At 46.8% G+C, this 26257-nt stretch overlaps 1 protein-coding gene and 1 long non-coding RNA gene across 7 annotated transcripts in view; both read left to right on the top strand.

Moving 5' to 3' along the window:
• Nucleotides 1-4679: 4679 nt before the first annotated feature.
• On the top strand, nucleotides 4680-10320 carry LOC106975909 (uncharacterized). 2 transcript variants are annotated; one of them, XR_001430381.3, is made up of 4 exons: nucleotides 4680-5281; nucleotides 6329-6474; nucleotides 7480-7664; nucleotides 9862-10320. It is a non-coding gene; the product is annotated as an uncharacterized LOC106975909 (long non-coding RNA). The 2 variants fall into 2 exon arrangements; XR_003417143.2 differs by having other exon boundaries at nucleotides 6359-6474; nucleotides 9862-10319.
• Nucleotides 10321-13292: 2972 nt separating this feature from the next.
• Nucleotides 13293-26257, top strand: part of SGPP2 (sphingosine-1-phosphate phosphatase 2) — a 111838-nt gene continuing 98873 nt past the window's right edge. The window contains exons 1-2 of one of the 5 annotated variants that reach the window (XM_053215853.1): nucleotides 20116-22293; nucleotides 22449-22599. In XM_053215853.1, coding sequence (XP_053071828.1) covers nucleotides 22588-22599 — 12 coding nt within the window. In that variant the 5' untranslated portion in view covers nucleotides 20116-22293; nucleotides 22449-22587. Of the gene's footprint in view, nucleotides 13777-13915; nucleotides 14045-20115; nucleotides 22294-22448; nucleotides 22600-26257 lie in introns of those variants that run through there. The other 4 variants (XM_027049518.2, XM_027049533.2, XM_027049527.2 and 1 more) reach the window with 4 other exon arrangements.

Genomic DNA, 26257 nt, shown 5'->3' on the forward strand with positions numbered 1-26257 from the left:
GTGGCTGCTGAGAAAGGGGATTAAATGGGACTTCCCCCCAACAGCTTCTTAATGGAAAAGAAACTCGCTTTGCCCTAAAGCAAAAAGAACCATTGTTCTTCAACGGTTAGGCCACTGGTGAATTGATAATGCCAGTTAATAATGGATTAAAGTTATATTTTATAGCAAATGACTTAACCTTTCCAAATCTCGGTGTTCTCATCTGTCAGAGTCATAGTAACTTCTCCAAACTTTTCAGTTGCTGTAATGATTAGAGATAATGTTTGTAAAGGGCCAGCTTACACGGCGGGCTTCCCTGGTTCTTAGGCCTTTAGACTCAGACCGGAACTATAGGATACCGTTGGTGTTCCTGGGACTCCAGCTGTAATGAGGAATCTGCCACTGGCGTTTAGGTGATCAGGAAACAAAGAATCACAGGATGGTGTGGTGAGTCACAGGAGGCGGGTGATTCATAGCAAGGCACCCAGAAGCTGCTGGCCAAACCTCACGTCTGTCATCCTGCGGAACCTTCCACACTAGGCTGCCGGTGCTCCAGGAACAAAATGGCTTCTGCTACAACGATCTCACTACCATCTTCCCTGTGAGGGCTCCAAACCAGAACTACGCCAGTAAGAGCGAGTTGGGGAAATGTTTTTAGGCCTCCAGCCCTGTGATAAAAGGGAGAGCTTTGAAGTATTATCTTTTAAGAAATCAGAGAAAAGACATGGATCCACAAGGTAAAATTATATTAACTTCAACTACCAAAAAATTGGCCTCCTTCCTCCCACACAGCAAAGGCCAGCAAGAGCTCACGATTTTAGCTGCGAGGGCCCTAGCAGGTGATGCGGGCACTCCTGCCCGTGGGCTCTGTGGCGCTGGCACGTCTTCCTGGAAGTCCGTGAGACATGGGGGATGTTTACTATTCACAGGTCACTGACACTGGCACAGATTCTGTTATGCTGCTCTCCCAGAACCAACCACCAAAGCGAAGGTAAACCAAGTCGAGAAAAAGAAGATCATTTAACCCCGGCGAGGGAGAAGACTTTGCACCCACTCAAAAAAGGGGACAACTTCCTGTCTCTTATGAATTAAAAGCTCGCTTGTGTAGGGGCACCTGGGTGGCCGAGTTGGTTAAGCATCTGGCTCTTGATTTCGGCTCAGGTCATGATCTCCCAGTTTGTGGGATCGAGCCTTGAGTCAGACTCTGTGCTGAGAACACAGAGACTGCTTGGGATTCTCTCCCTCCTCCCATGGAGTGCCTGGGTGGCTCAGTCACTTTAGCATCGACTGCAGCTCAGGTCGTGATCTCACAGTCCATGGGTTCGAGCCCTGCATCGGGCTCTGTGCTAGCAGCTCAGAGCCTAGAGCCTGCTTCAGATCTGTGTCTCTCTCTCTCACTCTGCCCCTCCCCTGCTCGCACTCACGCTCTGTCTCTGTCTCTCAAGAATAAATGTTAAAAAAAAAATTTTTTTTTAATTGCCAATATGTAAACATACCCTTAATAGAAGTTCCACAAATGTTCAGATGGATGAAATTTAACCTTTTCAAGGAATTTCAAACGCAGGATCAGCTACTGATTGCTAGTTATGCTTAAGGAAGACAAGAAGGTTTGAGGGCCAAATTTATTCCTAGATTTAATGACACTGATGCCTGTCCTGTCTTCTCTACTGCCTTCCAGATTCCTTAAGGTAAGGAACCGTCAGCGCAGAGCCCGATGCGGGGCTCGAACCCACGAGCCATGAAATCATGACCTGAGCTGAAACCAAGAGTCGGACACCTAACAGACTGAGCCACCCAGGTGCCCCTGGCCTTCCTTGTTTTAAATGCAGTACACTGAGGAGGGCACGTGTTGGGAGGAGCCCTGGGTGTTGTGTGCAAGCGATGAACCATGGGCATCTATACCAAAAACCAAGAGCACACTGTATACCCTGTATGTCAGCCAGTTGGACAATAAATTATATAAATAAATAAACAACAGATAAGTAAGTAAGTAAATAAATAAATAAATGCAGTGACCGTAAACACAAGTCCTTCAAGGACCAAGCCAGCAATGAAATGAGAAATGAAGGAAAGGATGGAAAATAATACAGAGTGGGGAGAACTGTAGAAAACCCCAGAATGGTGCCCCGTCTAGAGAGGGCAGTGGATATTCAGCTCAGGTGAGTGTTGCCACAATGGATCTTGGCGCTGTGGTATCAGTTGCCAGTTATTAAAGTGAGGCTAGAAATGTATATCGTACACAAAATCACCCGATTCTTTTAGGTTTGCAATTGTTTAAAGGTTGGCAGTGGAGTCTGCTTTTAAGATCCCGGTGTGGGCCAGATTCTGAAACCTCTTGCTGTTGGTTCCTGTGTGTCAGTTGGCTCGAACTTTTGTTTTCGGACTTGCTCGCGGAGCCTCTCTGCCGAAGCCGTGCTGTAGCCCCGATTCTGAGAGCCTGTATCGGCAGGCCTGGTGGTCAGGGCTCTCGTAAAGAGTGGGTGCTGGTCCTGTGTGCTCGGGCCAGTTACAGATTGGTCATCTGCGCGCTGTTAGACCATAGGTGCTTCCGTTTAAAGGATCATATTACAGTCCGTGAGTTCGAGCCCGGCGTAGGGCTCCGTGCTGACAGCTCGGAGCCCGGAGCCTGCTTCCGATTCTGTGTCTCCCGCTCTCTGCCCCTCCCCCGCTCATGCTCTGTCTCTCTCTGTCTCAAAAATAAATACGCATTAAAAAATATTGTTTTAATGTTGAAGAAGTGCTTGTAATATCTGGTGGCTTCTAGCCGCATTTCTATGCCTGTCACCTCTTGGTATAATTACAATGATCTCTTTTTCATAAGCATTTTTTCAGGAACTGGCTCCTCTCACTAGCCAAGCCTGACCGGTGAGAAGGGTTTTAAAAGAAAAATAAACCTTTGCAAATTACAAGAGCAATACATGCCTGTGAAAAACTCCCAACAAATCCCAGGTGCATATAATAAAAACCCAAAGTTCAGGTTCTTCCTATTCTATGCCGGGAGGCAGCTACATTAGCAAACGGGTGTTTTTTATCCTGGATCTTTGTCTCTCTCTCTCTCTCTCTTTTTTTTTTTTGCATCGGCACACACAAGCACATGCACGCACGCGCACACACACACACGTGCATTTTGTGTATTTTAGTAGCTTACCCATAGCAAAATGCTATACATCCTGTTCCATATTATTCTGGGGCTTGCTTTGTTTACTAGACGCTGTGTGTTGGAGGTGATATCTGTGCAGTTTTCCACCCAACTTTTAGCTTGTAGGTGACTCATGAATATATGCATGAAGTGTAACTAAAACTGCTTCCCTTCGATTTGGAAGTTTATTTAGAGGCCTTAAAATTGCGATAACCAAGTGCTACAGTTCTACCCAGGTCTATGTAATAGACACGGTCTCAGAGAGTGTTAGGTTTGCTGAATTTGTGCTTGGAATCCATTCTACAAATGCCCAGGAAACTGGTTATCGGAAGTGGCTCAACGATGAGTGATATTCATTGGAAATGTTCTTTAGGAATAAAAATGATCGTCCCTAATGCACCACTTGTAAAGAGCCAAGGACATATTTTTGTTTGTTTGTTTTCAATTGGAGCACTCAGCATACGAGCTCGACCCAGCCAGCACAAGCCTGATGGAATGGGAAGAAATTGTTCACTTTTCTTTATTGCATGTTTTGATGTTTTCTCAAAGCATAAGCCAGAGGGAAGGACTGACTTAAAATTGGTGGGCATGAGAGATCTCTCCCTTCCTTCGGGTTCTCTAGGTAGATATCGCATGCTAGACTGCACAGTGTTCCTCATAAAGTGCTCAAAATCCATCAAAATTTATTGGAAGAAAAGTATTTTGTGTCATGTGATCTGATTCAGCTGGATTCAAACCAAGAAATCCTGGCTGAAATCAAACTATTTACCAATATTCATGCTTATGAGAGTAGGCACACTGGACCCCTCCTCAAATGTTTGCTGGGGGTGGGGGTGGGGAGGGGAATCCAAGATCCCAGCCTTTCTTCTTATTGCCTGCCCTCTTTCTGCCCCGTTTGCAGAACATCACCTGTAACTGTTTTCTTTTAAAGCAAGGTTTTAAGCTGAAATTTCTCCCAGCCTGATAGGGTTTGTTTGTTTTTTTCTCCCTAAGAGAATTTATGTTTGATGATTTATTGAAAGTGTCCCAACAGAAAAAAAAACTGGTTTTCATTAGTTAGAAGCAACGAGTAGCACCCTGAACAATGCAAGAGGAGTTTTATGCTTTTACATTTCAAAATTTCCGCGAGCTGGTTAGTCCGTGGAGCCTAGGGCTTTGATCAATTTTCCAACAAATGATATGTCGCCAGTCTGCTAAGGCTGTTTGTTACTCCTCAGGTACTTTACATAGTATACATGAAAAGATATAAATATGCGTTAAAAAACAACCTGCCAGCAATGCAATTCATATATAGTAGTTTGCAAATTCTAAAAGGGTTGTGTGCCAAGAGATCGCTTGGGTCTCAGAATGTGTTACCCGTATAAAGTGACGAGATTTTCAGCAGAGCCCAGGAAGCAATTTGATTCATCATGAGGTGAAATACTATCAATACATTCACTGAGTTCCAGAATCTCTTGGGAAGCCCCGACTGTGCAGGGCTCTCCAACACTCCATGGGGCTGGGGCAGGTGGGGGGTTAGGGAGGTGGGGTGGGAACTGGTGGTTTCCATGGCAGCAAGAACTGGGGGGGGGGGGGGAGGGATGGTGGGCGGTGCCCTGAGGGTGACAGAAAGGTGGGAAACTGCCCAAGTCTGAGTTCTAGAGCCTCAGTTTCCATGTTCTGCCAATTCCTGGATATCTGAGTTAGGCCTCTTTGGGCCACAAGTAATAGAAATGGGGAACTTGAGACCAGGGGTTCGAGGGTAGCGCGGGAAGAGCCTCCCAAAGACTGAAGCAGGCACCATAGAACCGACTTGGGGGTGGTCTGCTCCCCTCGCCTGCTCCCTGCACATCTGCTACATTTCTTCCTCACGTGGTATAGGCTCTGGTTTCTAAATTTTCTTCTCTTTCGTTCAGCAGATGCCGACTGGGGTCTGGCAATTGCCAAAGAGGAAGCATTTGGGGAGCTCAAATTAGGTCAAGTGTCCAGCCCAAGGCCAGCTCACTCTGGCTTGGTTTGGGAGGGGGAGGGAGGGGATGGGGGAGCAGGGGAGGGGACCTAGGGCTCCAACATGACCGCCAACCTCCTCTCCTGTTCCTCTTCCTTCCCGCAGGGGAGCCAGCCTGTGGAGAGGAAGGGAATTCCCCCCAGAAGAGCCGCGTCCGATGGCAGATCCTGCAAAAAGTATCCAATACATTTTGTAATTTGGGGGAAAATCACGTAAAATGGAGGTAAAAACTACTTGCCTCTCAAGGTCGTAGAATTTACATGCAACAATTTTGAAAATGCGTTGTAAATTCTAAGAGCTCTAAAAACGGCGAGATTTTACTCTTAGTCTAGGTCAGTAGTCATTGAAGGAGGATTTATGGAGCGCTTAGTTCATGCCGGGGATACTTTCCAATACAGACACAAAGAGTAAAAGACAAACCCTGGGACTAGAACGTAATGTAGTAATAGAAGAAATTTTGGAGTCACACAGACCTGCACCGAACCCTCCTGCCACTTATAGTTGGGGGCTTTGGACACGTTTCCTCTTTCTGAACCTCAGTTTTCTCATCTGTAAAGTGGGAGTGTTACTCCTTATCACAGCCTACACGGCCCTACGGGATCCAGCCTCTGCTCACCCCTCCCCAGTCAGTCCCTGCCCTCAAGCCTCTCCCACCTTTCTGGCCTCTGGTGGTTCCTCCAACTGGCTGAACTTGGGCCTGCCTCAAGGCCTTTCCAGCCACCGTTTCCTCTGTCTGGAATGCTCTTTCTCCGGATCTGGGTAGGGCACGCTCCTTCCTTTCCTTCAGGTCTCTACACAAATATCCCTTCCTAAATATGTCTCCCCCCTCCCGGCACCGTGTTCCTTACCCTAAAACTACGTATTTACTTGATAGTTATTAGCTGTGTCCCCCCCCTATAATATAAGTTCCATGATCCAAGGGCACTGGGGTGTTTTTGAACTTCTGTGACCCCGAGCCTAGAACAGTACCTGATATTAGCAAATGGACATACTGTCACACAGGGAGAGCCCCATGTGACAACAGAGGAAGAAGAGACTGGAGTGACACTCCCACAAGCCAAGGACCATGGAGGAAAACCTCCTTTACTGAGAGGATTTTCTACTGCTCTGAGAACACCTCCCACCCCCCCCACCCCCCCCACCCCCCCCACCCCCCCACCCCAGTTCACCTTGGGTTGGATGGGTTTTCCAGACCGGGTTTGGTCCCTTTACCTACCTCCAAGGTAGTCCTGTGGCTTCCACAGTTACTCTAGGACCAGAATCAGCTGCCTGATACCTTGAACCCTGGACCAGAGCTGCCTGAACGTGACATTCAAATCAGGAATAGCATTGTTTGGAAGCACCCCAAATGTTCTGCAGTAGATGACTGGTAAGATAAATTGTAGTGTCTCTTCCACTGATAGGGAACAATCTCCAATTATATCATAAGTGAGAAAAGCAAGACAGAGAACATTATGTAAAGAACGTTACCATTTGTATATTAAAAAAAAAAAAAAACCAAACAGTAGATTCACATTTGCTTGTCTATGCAATTAAGTAAAATTCCACTTGAAAAAGTCTTAAAAATGAGTATTATTGGGGCGCCTGGGTGGCTCAGTCATGACTTGGGCTCAGGTCATGATCTCACGGGTCGTGAGTTCGAGCCCCACGTTGGGCTCACTGCTATCAGCACAGAGCCTGCTTCGGATCCTCTGTCCCTCTCTCTCTCTCTCTCTCTCTCTCTCTGCCCCTCCCCTGCTGTGCTCTCTCAAAAAAGAAACACTTTTTAAAAATCGGAATTATCGAAATGGCGCTGAAATGAATCTCCACATCCCTAGCTGCTGCTCCCTGCCTCCACGTACCATTCATCCAATAGCCAGCCTCCCAAGTCATTGTCTGGAAACACTGCTTTCCTCAGGTTCCTCATTTGCTTTTCAGTGGCTTCTCATTACCTCACACATACACCACCAACTTTATAATCTGCCATTCAGGGCCCCCTGCGTACAGACACAATTTATCTCTCCCGTGTAACTCCACCACACAATCCGGGGACTCTCCCCTCCAACCAACACCAAGGGCTCACTGACCCCGGACACGGCAGCCATTTCTATGTGACTGAGGGGTTTTGACAAGAATGAGTGCTGAATTTTGTCACATGACTTTTCTGCATGTGTCGAAATGAGCCTATATTGGTTTCTCAGGGCTGCTGGGACAAAGTGCCCCAAACTGGGTGGCTTGAAGGAGTAGGCTTTGTTAATTCACGGTTGTGGAGGCTGGATGCCTGAGATCTGGGTGTCAGCAGGACCACGCCCCTTCTGAAACCCCTTTGGGGAGGCCTTCCTTGCCTCTCACTAGTTTCTGGTGGGTTGTCAGTGATCTTCCGTCTTCCTTCCAGCCGTGTAGCCCCAAGTTTCTGCTTTCATCAGCAATGGCGGTCTCCCTGTGTGTCTGTCTTCACGCAGCGGTCTTCTTAGAAGCACACGAGTCCGATGGATCGGGACCCACCTACTCCAGTAGGACCTCATCTTAACTAACTACACCTGCAGTGACTCTGTTTCCCACATAAGATCACATTCTGAGGTACGGGTGTTAGGACTTCAACATAGCTTTTGGGGGAGACACAATTCAACCCACATAAGAAATCCTATGACTTTTCTCCTTAGCGCTATTAATAGGATGGACAATACTGATGAATTTTCGTTGTTGTTGTTATTTAATTATACCTGTTAATGTTACAACTGGAACAAATTGCACTTAGCCGCAATACATTCTATTTTAAATGGACTGCTAGATTTTAGCTATTGATATCTTAAGGTTTTGAACCCTATTCGCAAGTGAGAATATTCTGTTGTTTTCCTTTTAATGCTCTTTTAGTTTTGAGGTCGATATCATAATGGCTTTATAAAAGGAATATTGAAAAATTCTCTCTTCTGGAATAAGTAGTATTGAGATTATCCATTCTTGAAAGGTGGGGGTAGAATTTCCCTGTGAAGTTATCTAGGGTAAGTGCTTTTTATGGGGGAGAATTTGAACCCCTTTATCTAGTTCTGTGATGATTGCTCTGTTAGACATTGTTTGCCGGGATCAATTTTTAGTGAGTTGCTTCTTTCTAAAAAAATTGTCTCGGGGCGCCTGGGTGGCTCAGTCGGTTAAGCGTCCGACTTCAGCTCAGGTCACGATCTCGCGGTCCGTGAGTTCGAGCCCCGCGTTGGGCTCTGGGCTGATGGCTCAGAGCCTGGAGCCTGCTTCAGATTCTGTGTCTCCCTCTCTCTCTGCCCCTCTCCCGTTCATGCTGTGTCTTTCTCTGTCTCAAAAATAAATAAATGTTAAAAAAAAAAATTTAAAAAAAATTGTCTGTTTCAGGGGCACCTGGGTGGCTCAGTCGATTAAGTGTCCGACTTCGGCTCAGGTCATGATCTCAAGGTTCGTGAGTTTGAGCCCTGCATTGGGTTCTGTGCTGACAGCTCAGAGCCTGGGGCCTGCTTTGGATTCTGTGTCTCCCTTTCTCTTTGCCCCTCCCGCACTCATGTTCTGTCTCTCTCTGTCAAAATAGATAAATAAAAACATCAAAAAATTGTCTATTTCGCCTACATTTTCAGATTTGTTTGCATTGGGCCATGTGAAGTACCTTCTAAGGACTTTCCAAATTTCCTCTGCTTTTAATGATTATTTTTCCTTAGCATTTCTAATTTTGAGCTTTCATGGTTTTTTCCTTTTATTCTTTCTTTGTTATGCTAATGGTGTTTCAATTTTGTTGATTTTTTTCCAAAGATTCAATTTTTGGATTTATCAGTTTCATTGTTTTTCTGTTTTCTAACTTAATAATTTTTGCTTTCAATTGTCTTAAAAAATTTTTTTTTTACCATTTGTTTATTTCTGAGAGAGAGACAGAGACAGAGCATAAGTGGGGGAGGGGCAGAGAGAGGGAGACACAGAATCCAAAGCAGGTTCCAGGCTCTGAGCTGTCAGCACAGAGCCCAACACGGGGCTCAAACCCACAAACTGTGAGATCATGACCCAAGCAGGTGTCAGATGCTTAAGTGACTGAGCCACATAGGTGCTCCTCAGTTGTCTTTTTTTTTTTTTTTTATTGTTTTTGTTTGTTTACTTACTTACAGAGAGAGCGAGCAGGGCTGGGGCAGAAAATGGGAGAGAGAGAGAGAGAGAGAGTTCCTCCCCCCATTGTGAGGCTCGAACTCACAAACTATGAGATCATGACCTGAGCTGAAATCCAGAGTCAGATGCTTAACTCACTGAGCCACCCAGGCACCCCTCTGCTTTCAGTTGTTTTAAGGCATCTGTAACTTTGGCACATTTGTGAGGTAATTCTAATCCCAGATTTGAGAATTACAGCTGTGGTATATGTAGTTTTTCACTAGTGATCGGTCTTCGGATAGCCTATGTTTTTCACTACACCAGTTTCCTATTATTGCACATTTTTTTGTGTACGTGTATCTTATTTCTGCAACAGATGGACGCTGTTTGAGGCCAAGGCTATGTATCATATTTGTTAGGGATGATAAAGACTGATATGGCAGTTACGAAGTTAGAAAATTAACATAGATGTGAAGAACCTATAGTGGGAAGCTTCCAAAATGGAGGTCCTGGTAATCCCTACACCCTACCATTCACACTTTTGTCTTATCCCCTCTCTCCTTGAATGTGGGCTGGACCTAGTGACTTGCTTCTAATAAGCAGAATATGATAGAATATTGGTGTACGACCTCCAATATCTGATTATAAAAGATGGCTACTTTGTCTTCTCTGATTCTCTCAGAAGGAAGGAAGGGAGCTGGTGGGTGGGCTGTGAGCTGTCCCATGGAGAGACCCCGTATGGCAAGGAAGAGAGGGTGGCCCCTGGCCAATAGCCCACAAAGAATGGAAATCTACCAGCCACCACTTCAGTGATTTTGGAAGCTGATCTACCTTCAGCTGAGCCTTGAGGTGACTGCAACCTTGTGAGAAACCCAGAGCCAGAGGACCCAGTTAAGATGTTCCTTGGATTCCTGACCCACAGAAACTTCATGATAATAAATGTTGTTTTAAGCCACTATTTGTGGGACAATTTGTTATGCAGCTGTGGATGACCAATATACAATCCCAACCCTGGCCACCTGTCTTGATCTAAGAAATAGTGCCAAGTTGAAAACTGAATGGTCTAGTTGCCATTTGGAAGTGACCTGCTCTGTAGAGAGAGAACTCTAAAAGAATTTAAAATGCAATAATGCAATCATTACGAAAGTTTTTCATTTAAAAGGCATTTTAACACCATGTTCTTCTAATTTTTTTAAAAATTTTTTTAATGTTTATTATGTTTTAGAGAAATAGAGAGACAGCAGAGAAGGGGCAGAGAGAGAGGGAGACACAGAATCTGAAACAGGCTCCAGGCTCTGAGCTGTCAACACAGAGCCCAATGAGGGGCTCGAACTCACAGACCAAGAGATCATGACCTGAGCTGTAGTCGGACACTTAACCAACTGAGCCACCCGGGCGCCCCACTCATTTTGATTCAATAAAGATATGACAGTTTTCCCTTCGAATTTACTTATTTTTAGTGCTTTCTTTTTTTTAAAAAATTGTTATCTGCCCATGAGTATTTAGAATGTGTCAAATCAAAGACAGACTGCCTAGATAAAATCGAGCAGGTCATGGGTTGAATTATAACACAGATTTATATTGCACGACATTTAAATCAACATTGGTTCGATTTCCATCCACCAAAAAAATCTGTCCTCTCTTTCACAGAAATATAGTCTAAGCGGGACATAAGCTGCCCTCTAAAGATGACATTTCCAAGCCTGTCTCGGACCGTGTACCGATGTTCTTACTGATGCAACATAGACTGCTGTTTAGGACATTCACTGGATTTCAGACGTGCCCATAGCCCAGCTGCAATCATGCAGAGGAGGACAGTGACCTTCGGCTTGGTCCCACGGGGTAGTGAAGCAATAAGATGAAAAGAACCTGAGTTACTGTGTAGCATCATGAAGCAGAACTTCCCACACCCAGACCTCTCACTTGGGAACTGTTACATGAAAGGGAAATCAAATAGCTGTGCTCTTTAAGCCACTGGATTTTGGGGTCTCTTTTTTACAGCAGTTTAACCTTCGCTCTAATGAATACATCCATCGTCGTTCCTTTACAATATGTCACTTGGCAATTATTATATACACAACGAAGCAAAGTACAAATACCTTGACTTCTGCCCCGGGCCAGGGGTGGGGCGGGGAGAAACAGCAAAAATTTTTCCCCCAGGCATGACTAGTGCTAAACTGTCCAAAAAGCTACAGGTTATTTTTCCTGCATCCAATTTATTTATTTATACGCATGACTTCAGGCTACCCTGTAACTTCTCCACTAGATGTTATGTTGGCACAGTCCTTCAGTTTACCACTTTGCTTCTCGAAGATGGTGATTTTTGTTAGATTGGTTGGGAAATGTATTGTCAGGACATCAGCCTGTGCTTAGAAGACAGGATCTGGGGAAGCATACGGATCCCTGCCAGAGGTCACCAGCTTTTCAGTGTCACTCGAGACGTTCGGGGCCCAATCCTCCTGAAGGTTCCTGCCTAAATTGAATGTTTCTGGCACATGCAATGCTATGTCACCCGGTCGCCTTCTAAAGCTTTTTCACAATAGCCTTGTAAGACAGGAGGCGCGGGTTATTCTTCTATCACAGGAAAAGACTGAGGCACACGGTGACATCACAAGTCACTGGAAGCCAGAGCCAGCACATGGCCCTCCAAGGAGGTAAAGTAGACTGTGTGAATGTACAATTCTTTGGCTTTATGTTACAGGGGTTGTGCTTGCCTGGCTTCTTTTTTCTGCGTGAGAGGAAAGGAAAACTGAAGCATTAAATTGCAGAGATACATCACTCCAGTGTCTTCATGGGAAAACCTGTTCCTTTAAACACATAAAAACAACAGGTCACAGACGACTCCAACTTTAGCCTTTAAAACTAAACTATAGGCTTTGGGCCCAGTGGCTGTAAATGACAGCAACGTTGGGGAGAGGGGCCTTCTGCTTCCGGGACCGGACGTCTCCACCTGCTTGTGACAGCAGCCCTGTGCGCCTTCTGTAAGTTAAGTATCTCCCAAATTTCACTGCTTTCTCTGCCACCTTGATCTTGCTCTCCATCAGGGTGGGGAAGGAGAGCAGAAACTAAGGCATGAGGGAGACCAAATCATCCTTGGACGCTACGTCCCAAAGGCTTCCTGATCTAAAAGGACAACTGGAGGAATGGGAAAGCGGCAGGTGTTTGTTCATAGTCATTTGTGCAACTAAATACTCAGAAGCCTTTGCATGGCTACCAGGGGGCACGGGGCCTGAGGCTGTAAACGGAACGCAGGACTAGGATTGTACTTTTGTTGCAGACTGAGCTGCTAGGCCTAATTGACCTCACTCCATGTGAGGAAGTGCAGAGGCCCCGGCCGCGGGGGAGGGGGGGGGGGAATCTCTGAGCTTCTAGGAGATGCTAGCAAGAGGAAGACAAACCAAGGCCACCTGCAGGACATTTCCTTTGCTTCTCTCCTGCTGGGATCCTTAAAGCAGGCCTGGCTTCAGCTGCAGTGAGATGTCAAATCCTCCTCCCAGCCCTACACCTTGATCCCTCAGGGTCTAAAGGTCACGAAAGATCTCCTTCCGTCTCTCCAGCGCCCTTGCCTAAAGTAATTAGAGGCAGAGCAGAAAAAGGTAGAAGGGAGAGGCAGCAGCATCTTTCTCAATGCAGAAAACCGAGAAAGAACAGCGTTTCCTCCACACCCCTCTGAAGGTGTTCATGAACCGACTGCCAAATCACAAGAGCAGGGGCAAGGACTCGGAGGATGATTCAGGGTGTGCTTTCAACTCCCTCCGTTCTTGAGCAAGGTCGAGGAGGTCGGGCTTCGGGGAGACGTTGCATCAGTTTGGGAAGAACTTGGGCACCTTCCTGAGGGGGCCCATTCTTGCGCGAAGCAGGCAAAGAAAGGCAGGAGTAGACGGCTGGGTGAGGGAGCTGGAAGGAAGTCCGACCTCACCTTGGGCTCAATAGTGAAAGTGGGGTCACTACGGGATCAGCCCGCGCATGGCAGGAAGGACCCGCTCAGGTCCGCACTGTGCTCGGCCGCTCCCATTAGATGGCACGTCTGCACCGGCCCGAAGGGATTGGGGGTGCGGGGGCGCGAAGAGGGGTGCGGTTGAGACACCTGTGCGCCTCCGCCCAGTAGCGACCGGGCCGGACGCCGGGGACTGCCCGAGCCCGTCCGAGCCCGCCGGGAGGGAAAGGAGGGACGCGCCCCGCGCAAGGTGGAGGCAGCCACCTGGGCGCCCGCGCGCGGGGCGGCGCTAGGACCCGAGCGGCGCACCTGTTGGCCGGCGCCCCGGGCCCCGCCCGCCCTCCGCCCGGAGTGCCCGGCCCGGCTGGAGCGAGAGCGGCGGGGACAGTGCGAGCCGAGGGCATCGGCGTGGCGGCGGCGGCGCGCGGCCCCGGGCTCACCATGGCCGAGCTGCTGCGGAGCCTGCAGGATTCCCAGCTCGTCGCTCGCTTCCAGCGCCGCTGCGGGCTCTTCCCGGCGCCGGAGGAAGGCCCCCCGGAGAACGGCGCGGACCCCGCGGAGGACGCGGCGCGGGCGCTGGGGCTCGGGCATCTGTCTGACGCCAACGGCAAGGGCGGCGGGGGGCCGGCCAACGGGCTGCGGAGAGTCTCGGCCCCGCAGGTAACCGCTGCCAGGTGTTCTCCGCGGTGGGGGAGGGGGCAGCCTGCGGACGTGCTGGGCCTGCAGACTCCGCGACGCGGGGACCCGCGAGCGCCATCCCAGGCGGCGACCCGGCTCCCGGCGCCGGGTATGGGGGGGGGGAGGGGGGGCTCCGGTCACCAGGATGCCACCTCTAACGCGGCCAGGTCGCAGCCAGGTCTGTTACGACATCAGATGCACCAGGAGCTTTAGATGCAGTCTAAAGACTTTCTGCCTTCGTAAGTGAAATGTATGTTCGCGAATATCCTCCCAAATGTGTAAGAGTTACGTAATTGGAAAGAGGAGGGGAGATGTCCTTGACATTTTCACGAGAGGCTTCTCCGGAGAGAAATTCTGCGAACCCCCTAGCCCCCACCCCAGGGATTCATGAGTTTCCTCCCATCCCCCCTTCCCTGGTCCACACCCAAGGGGCTCCGTGTGCCCTTCACTGCCCTGCATTTCCAGCTCGAAGGACAGAAGTTCAGGTTTAAATACCGCTCCTGGAGAGGTCCACAACCCCCACCCCCTACCAACAGGGGGTCCGAGACGCCACCCCTGCCCTGCCGAGTGGGTCTCTTATTAACTGGCACCAGGGACTTTTGACAGATGCTGTCAAGAAAAAAAGGCTCCCCGCGCTCCCCTCCAGGCTTTCGGAGAGTGTGGTTATACAACCCACTGCGGCTTCGGGGAGCCAGCGCAGTGCACGGAGACTCCGGGCGGGAGGGACCACAGAAGCTGCAAATGCGGGGGCGGTGGGGGGGCTCTCTGCTGCGGTGACCTGCCCTGGGCACCCACAGAAGCTGGCCTTTCCCTGGGCGAGGTACAAGGTGCCACGGAAAGAAGCAATGTATTTACAATTGCAACTACTTTTGGGGGCGGGGAGCCGGTTTGGTGACCGGAAGGTGGCATTTATTTATGAGTAGATTTCTAGATCTAGTAACTGAAGAAGAACCTGGCTTCCATGTGGGATGGGATATTGTGAACATCGAATTACAAAACTTATTGGAGAGGGTGGGGGTGTATTCCATTCTAGAAAAACCCTCTATAATTTTCTTTTTCTTTTTAATTGTTTCTTCTCGGTCCCACATGACATCTAGTAACTTCTAAATTTTTTTAAGCTTATTTATTTTGAGAGAGACAGAGACAGAGTGGGAGGGGGAGCAGAGGGAGAGAGAAAGAATCCCAGGTAGGCTCTGTGCTGCCAGTACAGAGCCCAATGCAGGGCTAGAACTCACGACACCGTGTGAGATCATGACCTGAGCTGAAACCAAGAGTCAGACATTTAACTGACTGAGCCACCCAGGCGCCCCAACATCTAGTAACTTTTAGATAAATTTGAGACCCACCCACCTTGCCTTTTGCCTTGTCTTAAAAACGGGACAGTCAGGAGAGAAGAACCGTCACGTACTGGAAATGTGGCACAGATTTTTCTATGCACATACGCACACACGCCATTTACACACACAGGTGGGTGCGCAGACTGCTTTTTGTTGCTCTCTCCCCACACGCTTCCCCTGTTTCTCGAATTCAGGAAGCTGAAGAAGTGTGCATTTTCCCACTAGTGCTTTTCAAACTGTTTGACACATTACCTTTGGTGAGGAAACTAAATTCTGGACAAGGTTCCTCTTGTGCTTTAAAAGCACTCGGATAAGCAGGGCGCCTGGGTGGCTCTGCCGGTTGAGGGTCCAATTTCAGCTCAGGTCATGATCTCACAGTTCATGAGTTCGAGCCCCGCGTCGGGCTCTGTGCAGACAGCTCAGCGCCTGGAGCCTGCTTCAGATTCTGTCTTCCTCTCTCTGTCTGCCCCTCCCCTGCTCAAGCTCTGTTCTGTCTCTCAAAGAATGAATAAACGTTAAAAAAAAACTTTTTTAAGTGCAACAAGCAGATTTCTTACAGAGAATTGTCTTCTACCGGCTTAGAAAGCCGGGGCACTCAGCCACATAGTAGGGGTGTCCCCCTTCCCGTCCAACACATGACTTCACTTACGATAGATCATGAAATACTAAGAGGAAGCTAAAAGTTCATGGTAAGAGGTCATTGTGTTGAGGGGAAAAATACCCCACAAGAGCATTTGATACATTTGAGCATTTGAGAAGTTAAGGAACGTTTTTAAAGATGAGTCTGTTTCAGGTGACTTGGGAAGATTAGTATTTTGCAAATCCAGGGAGAGTTCCCAAAGGAAAATGATTGACACCTGCCCTGGGCAATTAATAGGACCTTAAGGGCGTGGTTGGAAAACTTCTCTCCAGCAGCTCACCCCCCACCCCCCACCCCCGGGACTTTTGGCCTCGACCCAGCCCGTGGTCTGCCTCAGCTGCCTGTCCTTTCTCCAAACGGTCCCACTCATCCCTCAGCTTCAAAGGTCAGTTCAAGAAACACCTTTGCTCACCTTCCCGTCTCACTCCCCCTCTTATAGGCTCTCTTTGTTTCCTGTGATTCTTCATTATAGCATGTATCACATTGTGCAAACATGCCTTTGTGTGGCTGATTATTGCCAGTCTCCAGCGCGTGATAAGCTCTCAGAATGCAGGACACTTGCCTGGTGTGCTCATTATTTTCTTCACATGGGAGATCAGTGAATTTTGTGAATGTGAGTGCAGCCTGCAAAATTAAACCTGCCTTTTAAAAGCAAGATAAGCAGATTTCTTGCAAAGACCTCTCTTCTTGCTTCGGCGAACAGAATGGTAGGGGTTGTCCGCTTCCCATCCCAAACACGACGGCACTCACTATAGATGATGAAAAAGGAAGAGAGAGCTAAAAATTCAAGATAAGATATGAAAGATTTTTTTAGTTGAAGACTAAATATTGAAAATCAGTTTTTTCCCCACCAAGCCTAGAAGGCAGGCAGCTCTTGGACGCTGATTTAGGTCCTTCAAACAGTAGAGAAGTGTTTTCATTTGGGTGACTTTAGAATGCAACAAATCGAATTCTTCTCACCTCCCACATTTGCTGAATTTCTTTTAATTCTTAAAACAGGACAAATGTGGAAATGATTAAGGGCCTCCTTTACAAATTCTCCTGTAACACCATAGCACTGGTTAGTTAAAGATTAACTACATCTTTTACAAACCGGGGCTGGGCGGGGTTTGCACAAAGCTGTCATTGACTAAGTCAGAGTGGACCTCAGAGATTTCCTGGTCGTCATGACTTTCACAGGCAGGTTCCGACTCCTAGAAGGTTAAATGCTTTATGGAGGACTTCCCAGGTGTCCACACAGTGAGACCTTTTGACTCCCGAGTCTAAACTTCTCTCCACCCTGCACCTTCCAGGGAAAAACTCCAGGGTTTCATTTTATCTGTCTCATTGAGCAGGTGTGAGGTGTTGGGCTGGTTGGGAGCAGGGTGGAGGCTGGGTGGAAAGAGAACGCGTTGCTCTCAGTGTGCAAGGGTAACCGTAAGAGAACCTCCCTGGTAGTGGCCAAGATCAAGAGGCAGGGATCCTGGGACCGAGTAGAAGGGCAAACGCCTTTACAATTGTGGTGTGTTTTGGGTTTTTGGTGTTTTTTTTTTTCCTGTGATAAAGCCAGCGTGGATATAACGGTATTTTGATTTTTTTTTTTTATCATCGCTGCTTACTCAACTCAGTTGCCTCCAGATAGACGGTGCAGTGCCGTTCCCCGTCACCCTGTTAGACCGGAGTGGTCTTTCCAAATTGTACCGTGCTCAATAAATACTTTTTGATAACTATTTGCGCAGACACCGTCTTACAGTTGCGTTGAGGCAGGGATCGAAGATACATTGTTTACGGAAGTCTTTGTACTCCTGTTTCCTTCTTGAAACCTTTGGGGCCCTCCAGGTGCGTCAATCCACGAAAACCCACCCTTGATTTTACTGGCTTGCGAACGTGCAAAGAACCATCTTAGGAATCAGGACACCTAGATCTGGCTCCGCCTCTGTGACTCAGGGAACTTCTCTGGGCCGCATCTGCAAATGGGCAAAATGGAACAGAACCGTGGGTTTCCACCTGTGGCTGGCCATTAGCGCCAATTAGAGGAGCTTTAAAAACAAGCAAAAAAAGCCCATGTCCGGGGGCCAGGTCAGAGGTGGAGGCTGAAGAAACTGGCAAACAGAGACGGGAGGCTCCAACTTCTCTTCTCCTGGGGCCGACCACCCTTAATGTGCTCAGGACGCGGATAGTGATGCTGGAGGCAGTGGTCGAAGTTGCTGCCACCTTTTGGCTGGGTTAAAACTCAACTGGCCAACAGGTCGAACTTCCCCTTTGGATGATCTTTGATGTTCCAGTTTGAAATGGTAAAAGCCCCTTTGAAAAGGAACCTTCGACCATTTTTTCCTAGTTACAGACATGGTTCATATGAGAAACTTGGAAAAATACCAAGAAGTTAAATCCAAGCCCATTATACCACTGCCCAAAGATAATCATTCGGTAAATGTTCAATTTCATTTTTCGTAGCTCTGTGTTACTCCATAGCATGGTCAAAGTATAATTTAGTTAGCCTGTTGCTGGGCTTTTAGGCTGTGTCTGGTTTTTGCATTAAAAATAACATCTTTGTACACGTACCTTTCCACATACCTTGACTGTCTTTTTTATTTAATTTTATTTTTTTATTTTTAGAGAGCAAAGGAGGGAGAAGGGCAATGGGAGAGGAGAGAGAGAGAGAGAGAGAGAGAGAGATAGTGAGAGATAGGTCTTGATCCCAAGACCCTGGGAACATGACCTGAGCCAAAATTAAGAGTCAGATGCTCAACCAACTGAGATGCCCCAGTGCCCCTGTTTGATTGTCTTTTTAAATTGAGATGTCATTGACACATAATGTTCTATTAGTTACAGGTGCGCAACAGAATGATTCAATATTTGTAAATATTGTGAAATGATCACAGTAGGTCTAGTTAATATCCATCATCACGCGTAATTGCAGTGTTTCTTCTTGTGATGAGAACTTTTAAGATCCACTCTCTTAGCAACTTTCAGATATACATTATTAACTATAGTCACCATGCCATTACATCCCCATGATTATTTATTTTGTAACTTCAAGTTTGTATTTTGTGACCACCTTCGCCCATTTCACCCACCCCACCCCCACTGCCTCTGGCAACCACCAATCTGTTCTCTTTTCTATAAATTCAAGTTTTTTGTTTGTTTCATATTTCATATGTAAATGAGATCATATGGTGTTTGTTTTTTTCTGACTTATTTTACTAAGATGATGCCCTGAAGTTCCATCCATATTCTCCAAAATGGCAAGATTTCCTTCTTTTTTATGGCCAAATATTTCAGTGTGTGTTTGTGTGTGGCACATTTTCTTTATTCATCCATCAATGGACACTCAAGTTATTTCCAAATCTCAGCTGTTATAAATAACGCTGAAATCTTTTGGAGTTAGTGTTTTTTTTTTTTTTAATTTCTTTAATGGTTCATTTATTTTTGAGAAAGACAGCGTGCGGCAGGGGATGAGCAGAGAGAGAGGGAGACACAGAATCCGCAGCAGGCTCCTGGCTCTGAGCGGTCAGCACAGAGCCTGACGCGGGGCTCGAACTCACAGACCGTGAGATCATGACCTGAGCCAAAGTCGGATGCTTAACTGACTGAGTCACCCGGGTGCCCCTGGAGTTAGTGTTTTTTTTTTCCTCAAATAAATACTTAGAAATAGAACTGCTAGATCATGTTGTATTTGTGTTTTTAATTGTTTTTAAAGATTTTATTTTTAAGAGTCTCTACACCCAGCGAAGGGCTCGAACTCCTAACCCTGAGATCAAGAGTTGTATGCTCTACTGACTGAGCCAGCCAGGCGCCCCTATTTTTAATTTTTTGAGGAACACCCGTGTTGCTTCTGTAGTGGCTGCCCCAGTTTACATTCCTACCAGCAGTGCTCAAGGGTTCCCTTTGCTCCACATCCCTTCCAACACTTGTCATTTCTTGTCTTTTTGATAATGGCCTTTGTAACAGGTATGAGGTGGTATCTCCTAGTGGTTTTGGTTTGCATTTCCCTGATGACGAGTAGCGCTGAGCAGCTTTTCATGTGTCCGTTGGCCATCTGGATGTCTTCTTTAGAAAAGTGTCTTTTCAGTACCCTTCAATAGCTCAGCTGCTACAGCAGAGGACTGTAGAGGAAGATCTTTCAGATCTTCTGACCAGTATTTGGAAAACAATCGTTACTGAGTTGTATGAGGTCTTTGTATATTTTGGATATTAATTCCCCTTCTCAGATACGTGATTTCCAAGTGTTTTCTCCCATTTGATAGGTTGCCTTTTCATTTTGTTAATGGTTTCCTTTGCTATGCAGAAGTTTTTGTTTTATTTTGTTTTGTTTTTTTAGTTTATATATTTGACGGCAGGGGAGGGAGAGCAGGGTAGGGGAAGAGAGAGAATCCCAAGCAGGCTCCACACTGGAGCATGGGGCCCAGTGCAGGGCTCGATCTCACAAACTGTGAGATCATGACCTGAGCTGAAACCAAGAGTTAGATGCTTAACCCACGAGCCACCCAGGCGCCCCTGTGCAGAAGCTTTTTAATTTGATGTAGTGCCACTTGTTTATTTTTGCTTTGGTTGCTTTTGTTTTTGGTGTCAAATCCAAAAACGAAAGAAACCAAAAAAACATCACTGCCAAGACTGAGTTCAGTCTTTGATTATTTCCTTAATTTAAATTTCTGCATCTGGAACTGCCAGGGGGGAAATACACATACAATGCCTTTCAACACCAACTTGTCTCACAGAACAGGTGTTCTAAGATATGTAACGGTGAGTGTGGATTTTCTCACCCCCTCACCACTGTCAGGTATAAACACCCTCTTTAATCTTTGGAGAAAATAGGCCACCTTCTGCTTCTATCCCATCTTTTCTTCCTTTATTTCTTGAGCAGCTACTGTGACTCTGGGGTGGTCCTCAGCCTTAAAGATACAAAGATAAATGAGATCTAGTTCCTGCCCTGGGAAAGCCACAAAGAAAACGGTGCGACGCAAAAAAAAAAATACCAGAATAGAATATGTAGGCTAATAATAATTGGGTACGAGTTGATAATAATAATAATAATAGGCTGATAATAACATAATAGGATACATATGTGGCCAGGGAGACCCTAGCAGGAGTGGCTCACCATCCCTGGGGAGGCCCATGAAGTCTTGCTGGGGCTAAAAGTGCAGTAGGAATCAAACAGCTGAAAAGGTGAGAATTTCTTTTCTTCACCTGGAAATCTCAAATGATAAAACACTCAGACACGTTGTCATTCTTGGTGAAGAGTGACACGTTCAGCCTGGGTTCCCAGCAGGCAAGAGATTAAAGGGTGATTGAAACCCCAGGGGCGCCTGGGTGGCTCGGTCGGTTAAGCGTCCGACTTTGGCTCAGGTCATGATCTCACGGTCCGTGAGTTCAAGCCCCGCGTCGGGCTCTGTGCTGACCGCTCAGAGCCTGGAGCCTGTTTCAGATTCTGTGTCTCCCTCTCTCTCTCTGCCCCTCCCCTGTTCATGCTCTGTCTCTCTCTGTGTCTCAAAAATAAATAAACGTTAAAAAAAAAAAAAAGAAACCCTTAAAAATGGTTAAAATGGCAAATTTTATGTTACGTATATTTGACCTTAAAAAAAAAAAAAACCAACCCACCACAAGTCCAACTTCACCTTCAAGGAGGAAAAACATAACTTCCCTTAAGTGTGAGTTGCACAGGGTACAACGGGGGAAAAAGAAGGGGGGAAAGGAGTAATTTTCCAGAGTGGAAACCTGACAGACACCACTTGGGCCAGTAATCAGTGTTACCGTCAACAGCGGTCAAGTCCTGTTGACAGAATGTGGTTTTGATGCATGTAGGTAAATGATACACTCTTGATACATGTCGGAAGTGGCACTTCACATGTGTGTTCTTTCCGTGTAATCATGAGAAAGACACCAGGCAAACCCTAGCTGAGGGGCATTCTGCAAAATCGCTGGCCTGCACTCTTCGAAATCGCCAAGGTCGTAGATAACAAGGAAAGCGCAACCAATGTCTTAGCCAGGAGAACACATGAAAACTAAATGTAATTGTGGTATCCTGGATGGAACCCTGGAATAGAGACAAAGGATGTTAGGTAAAAACTAAGGAAGTCTGGATAGAGTATGGAATTTAGTTAATAAAAAGGCATCTGGGGCTCCTGGGTGGCTTCGTTGGTTAAGCGTCCACTTCACCTCAGGTCATGATCTTGCGGTTTGTGGGTCCGAGCCCCGCAGTGGGGTCTGTGCTAACAGCTCAGAGCCTGGAGCCTGCTTTGGATTCTGTGTTTCCGTCTCTCTCTGCCCCTCCCTCACTCGCACTCTCTCTCTCTCTCTCAAAAATAAACATTAAAAAAAATTTTTTTAATGCATCATTGAAACCCTTTGCAAATTAAAAACTGCTCTAAAAACTAAAGTCTATGTAAATTTTTTCAAAAACAGGGAAGGCAATTGAAGGGAGTTCAAAGACGGGATCATTTACAAAAGGTGTAGGCAGTGTGGGGAAAAAACCGACAGGGGAGGACAGCATCTCGGAGCAAATGACTTCAGCCTCAAAAAGCAAGGGGAGAAGACAAGGTCCTGGTAAGCTCAGACCCGGTGAGAGCTTAGCTGCCAGAGAGAGAGACTCCGGACAGGAGCCAAGACCGTTAGTAGAGAAACACAGCCACAGGCTGGCAGGAGGAGCAGGGAGATCTGTTACCAACTCGCTCTCCATGTGCCCTCTCGTATGTTGCCAGTGTCTCCCTTGGACCAAATGCAGTCAGAAGCCGGGGAGATCGGGAGGCTGCCTGATGCAGTCGACATAGGTCAGCCTCGCTGGAGAGAGGCGGAGAGCGGACCCGGAAAGACAGAGGGAGAACGTCGAGTCCAGGTTGCATGAAGACATTGGTATGGTGTTCCGAGCTGGCGTCTGGGGCCAGAGCCAGAGTTTCAGGCTGAAGCCTGAGTATGGCTTCCTGCAGAATGTGGTCTTCATCCTGTAGACGAGGGGGATGGGAAATCGATTTCATGCCATGTGCCCAATCAGAACTGGGGACTGGGACCTGGTGATAAGAAAGGCTCTTGGGGTGTCGCTGTGCCTGACGGGAAGGAGTGGGGGATTGAATGGTGATGTCTGTGGGGGTTACCGAGGGGGCCTGGTGCTGAAGCATTTAAAAAATGGGGAACAGCGGGGCACCTGGGTGGCTCAGTCGGTTAAGTGTCTGACTTCAGCTCAGGTCACGATCTCGCGGTTTGTGAGTTCGAGCCCCTGCCAGACAACTCAGAGCCTGGAGCCTGCTTTGGACTCTGTGTCTCTCTCTCTTTCTGCCCTTCTCCCGCTCACACTCCATCTCTCTCACTCCTTCTCTCAAAAATACACATTAAAAAAATTTTTTTTAAGTAAAAAAAAAAAATGGTAACGGGGGACATGGCACTAACGTGAAATCGAGCCTTGGTATCTGTGTGGGGTTCTTCATGAAACTCGAGTATCACCTTCACCCACAACCTCCTCGGGAGGAAAGAGACCACTAATGGTTTCTTAAGACCTAGGTTGCTGTTGGGAACCTTAAAAATAAAACCGTCAGTCATTTTGCAACAAAAATGGGTTTATTCAGGATTAGCAAAGAATTGCAATTCGGGACAAGCAAACTACAGCAAAACCAAGGCAAGTCCTGGGAACAGAGGAGAGGAACGCTCTTTTGTAGAGGGAAGGGGGAAGTTGGGAGGGCTGTTACAAATAAAACGTCCATTGGAATAAATGGGGAGTTTGTCGGATAATGGCTTTTCGTTGGCTGAGTTGTGACAGCCTCTCACTGGCTGGGCTGTTGCTGGGCAAGGAGAAAACCTTTCTTCCTGTGGCTGGGGTAGACTTCTTTCTCTTCCTGTTGGGTCTGCGATTGGCTGAGGAGTGGTGGGGTGTGAGGGCTCCCCCTGCTGGCCGCTGGGTTTCTTTCCAAAGGAGGTTTCCTTTTACTAATTTTCATACCACAGTTTTAATCCTGGAACCCCATCATTATGGCCACAAACTGATTGGATTGGGGAGCAGCCCTCCAATCATTGGCAGCTTTCTATAGGCTGGTCAGCATCTGATGACACGATCTGGTGCGAGAACCTCACCGAGTTGGGACACTGCACCCTGGAGAGTGACTGATGGGGCCAATCTCATTGCTCCCTGAGGGAGTCTGAATGCAAGACCCAGAGACAGGGACAGAAATGGTGGAGTGGTCCTGGACTTCAGAGAGAAAGAGGAGGCCAATGGCAGAAGCCTCGAGACAGAGAAAGCAGTGGAAAAGCAGAAGCCCAGGGTCGCAAGGAGGGCAGAAAGCCCACAGCAAGTGTGGAAGCAGAAGAGAAAACTCCAAGTGGAGCAGGAAGCTGAGGCTTGAGTGTGATGGGCGCCACTTCTGAGGGCAGGTGCTGGAGGCACTGTTGACCTTCAGGATGGAAGGGCTCAGGGGGGGCCTCAGGGACAGAGACTGGCTGTGTGGCTGCCAGAAGCCTTTCCTTCCTTCCTGAGGAATCACGTAACAAACTCCTCTCGCTGGAGGGGGCCGGTGTGGGTCTTCCCTTGCAAGCAGAATGTGCTGGTCCCTACTGCTTTGCCAACTTGCCCATAACTGCGATTAGATCATTAGTTTTATCCTTTTTGTGTAGTTGGGCGTGGGGGGGTGGTGGCAAGGGGCAGATCCCTCTTTCTCCTGTGCACCCCCAGGGCCTCGAACATGGCAGGTGCTTTCGTACTTCCTGTCGAACGAAGCACGTAGGTAAGGGTGTGCTGCACTCAACCTCTTTCTCGGCAGAAACGAGGTAGCCTGCTCTCTCCTGTGACAACCGGGTTCGTTTTATCCCTGACTACCTGGCTGTGTCTTCTTTTAGCATAATGGGTTTTTTTGTTTGTTTTTGTTTTGTTTTGTTTTTTCAGTGCCAGGTCCTTCCTTTTTATCCAGGAAACTGATAAAGGGTTTTGATTAATGAACAACTTTTTAATTGGTCTACTTTCTTCGTTTGGACACTGCGAGGGGAGTTTAGGTATTGCATGACGTTGGTTATGGTAAAAATACTTGTCAGCTTAAAAAACTGTGATTACATTACTATGTTTTGGAAGGCTGTCGACAGCAGGCCCTGTCTAATTCTAATTTTCTTGACTTATAATGAAGACGTCAACATGTTTAAGTTTTTTAACAAAAGCACTTTCACTTCCGTTGTTCCAGTTTTTTGTCAATTATTAAACCCTCTGCTGTCCTGATAAGAATTCCGTCTTGAGCAAAGGCACTTTTGCATTTTATTTGGCACAGAATTTTCTTGGGAGAAAATACTGTCACAGTTTCCTGGCAACACATGTAGAGTGCTGCTTTCTGTGTTAGGAATCTAGGAAAATGCTAAAATCGGGGGCCTCCGCTGGTCTTTATTATTCTCCTCGCCTGGTGGGATACATTCCACACAGGAAGAAAATGAGATACGGAAAAATCCAGTGACGACTATGAGGCACATTTTCTTCTCACTCCTGCTTCGAACTCAGTATGGACTCCTCAGGAAAGTGTTTTAAGGATCGAAGAAAACAACTCCTCACGCGCAGGGCAGGGTGGATGGAAGGGGAAGGAAATAACCACCTGAGATCTTGAGAGGGGGCGGAAAAGGGAGTAACGGTTTCCTTGAACCATTTTGAATATTGCCCCAAAGTCCCCAGATGCTCACTGGCATTTTTATACTCATTCGTTTAATACAACAAAACTACCCGTCAGATTCATTCTTGCTTTTGTTAATGTCACTTATTTTGGTGATCGTGTCGGCAGGAGAAATAAATGCACTCTCTGTAATCTTCAGGTATGTTTTGATTTTTCCACGTGGCAAAAATCTTCGTTGCCATAGAATTGTATGGGAAACAGCCCCCAAAGCAAGGACTCCTGTGGCTGAGAGGAAGACCGGGTTATGGTGAATAGAAGTCCCCCTGGGGTAGAACGTTGGGAACAGAGAGTCCAAGACCTCATTGGTGGAGAACACATTTCTTGGCAGTTAAAAAAAAAAAATTACCCTCTCTTACAAGGTGACTTAAAAGGTGACCGTGAAATAGACATCAGAGATTTTGTTAAAAACATGACAAGTGAAAAGAGGCTCTGTTAGAAGTTGGGTTGTTTTTTTTTCCCCCCTTCTTTCTGAATTTTGATCTTTTGATGATTTTCGGCTAGGAAGATATCAAATATCTTGAAATTGATCTTTATAATTGTCAACTCTTAAAGCAATTCGCGTTTATGTTAGCAATAGCGGAAGATGCCAAAAAGTAAAAAGAAGAAAACAAAAATCCTGCATGAATTTTGCAACCTGGGGAAAAAAATGTTAATGTCTTAGAGTTTTGCTTCCTTTTATTTCTGTGCAAATATAGAATGTGTAAGTTATGGATATGCATACGCATACGATTTTGGAATTAGCTTTTTTTACTACCATCATGAACATTTCCCCACATTACTGAACATACTTCAATTATGCGATTTTTCAGACTTGTGTTATAATTCAATAGGTGATAGGAATTTAAATTTTTTTCCAGTGGTCAAAAAAACTCCTGACGTAC

This window comes from Acinonyx jubatus, chromosome C1 (assembly GCF_027475565.1).
Source record: "Acinonyx jubatus isolate Ajub_Pintada_27869175 chromosome C1, VMU_Ajub_asm_v1.0, whole genome shotgun sequence".
Classification (NCBI taxonomy): Eukaryota; Metazoa; Chordata; class Mammalia; order Carnivora; family Felidae; genus Acinonyx; species Acinonyx jubatus.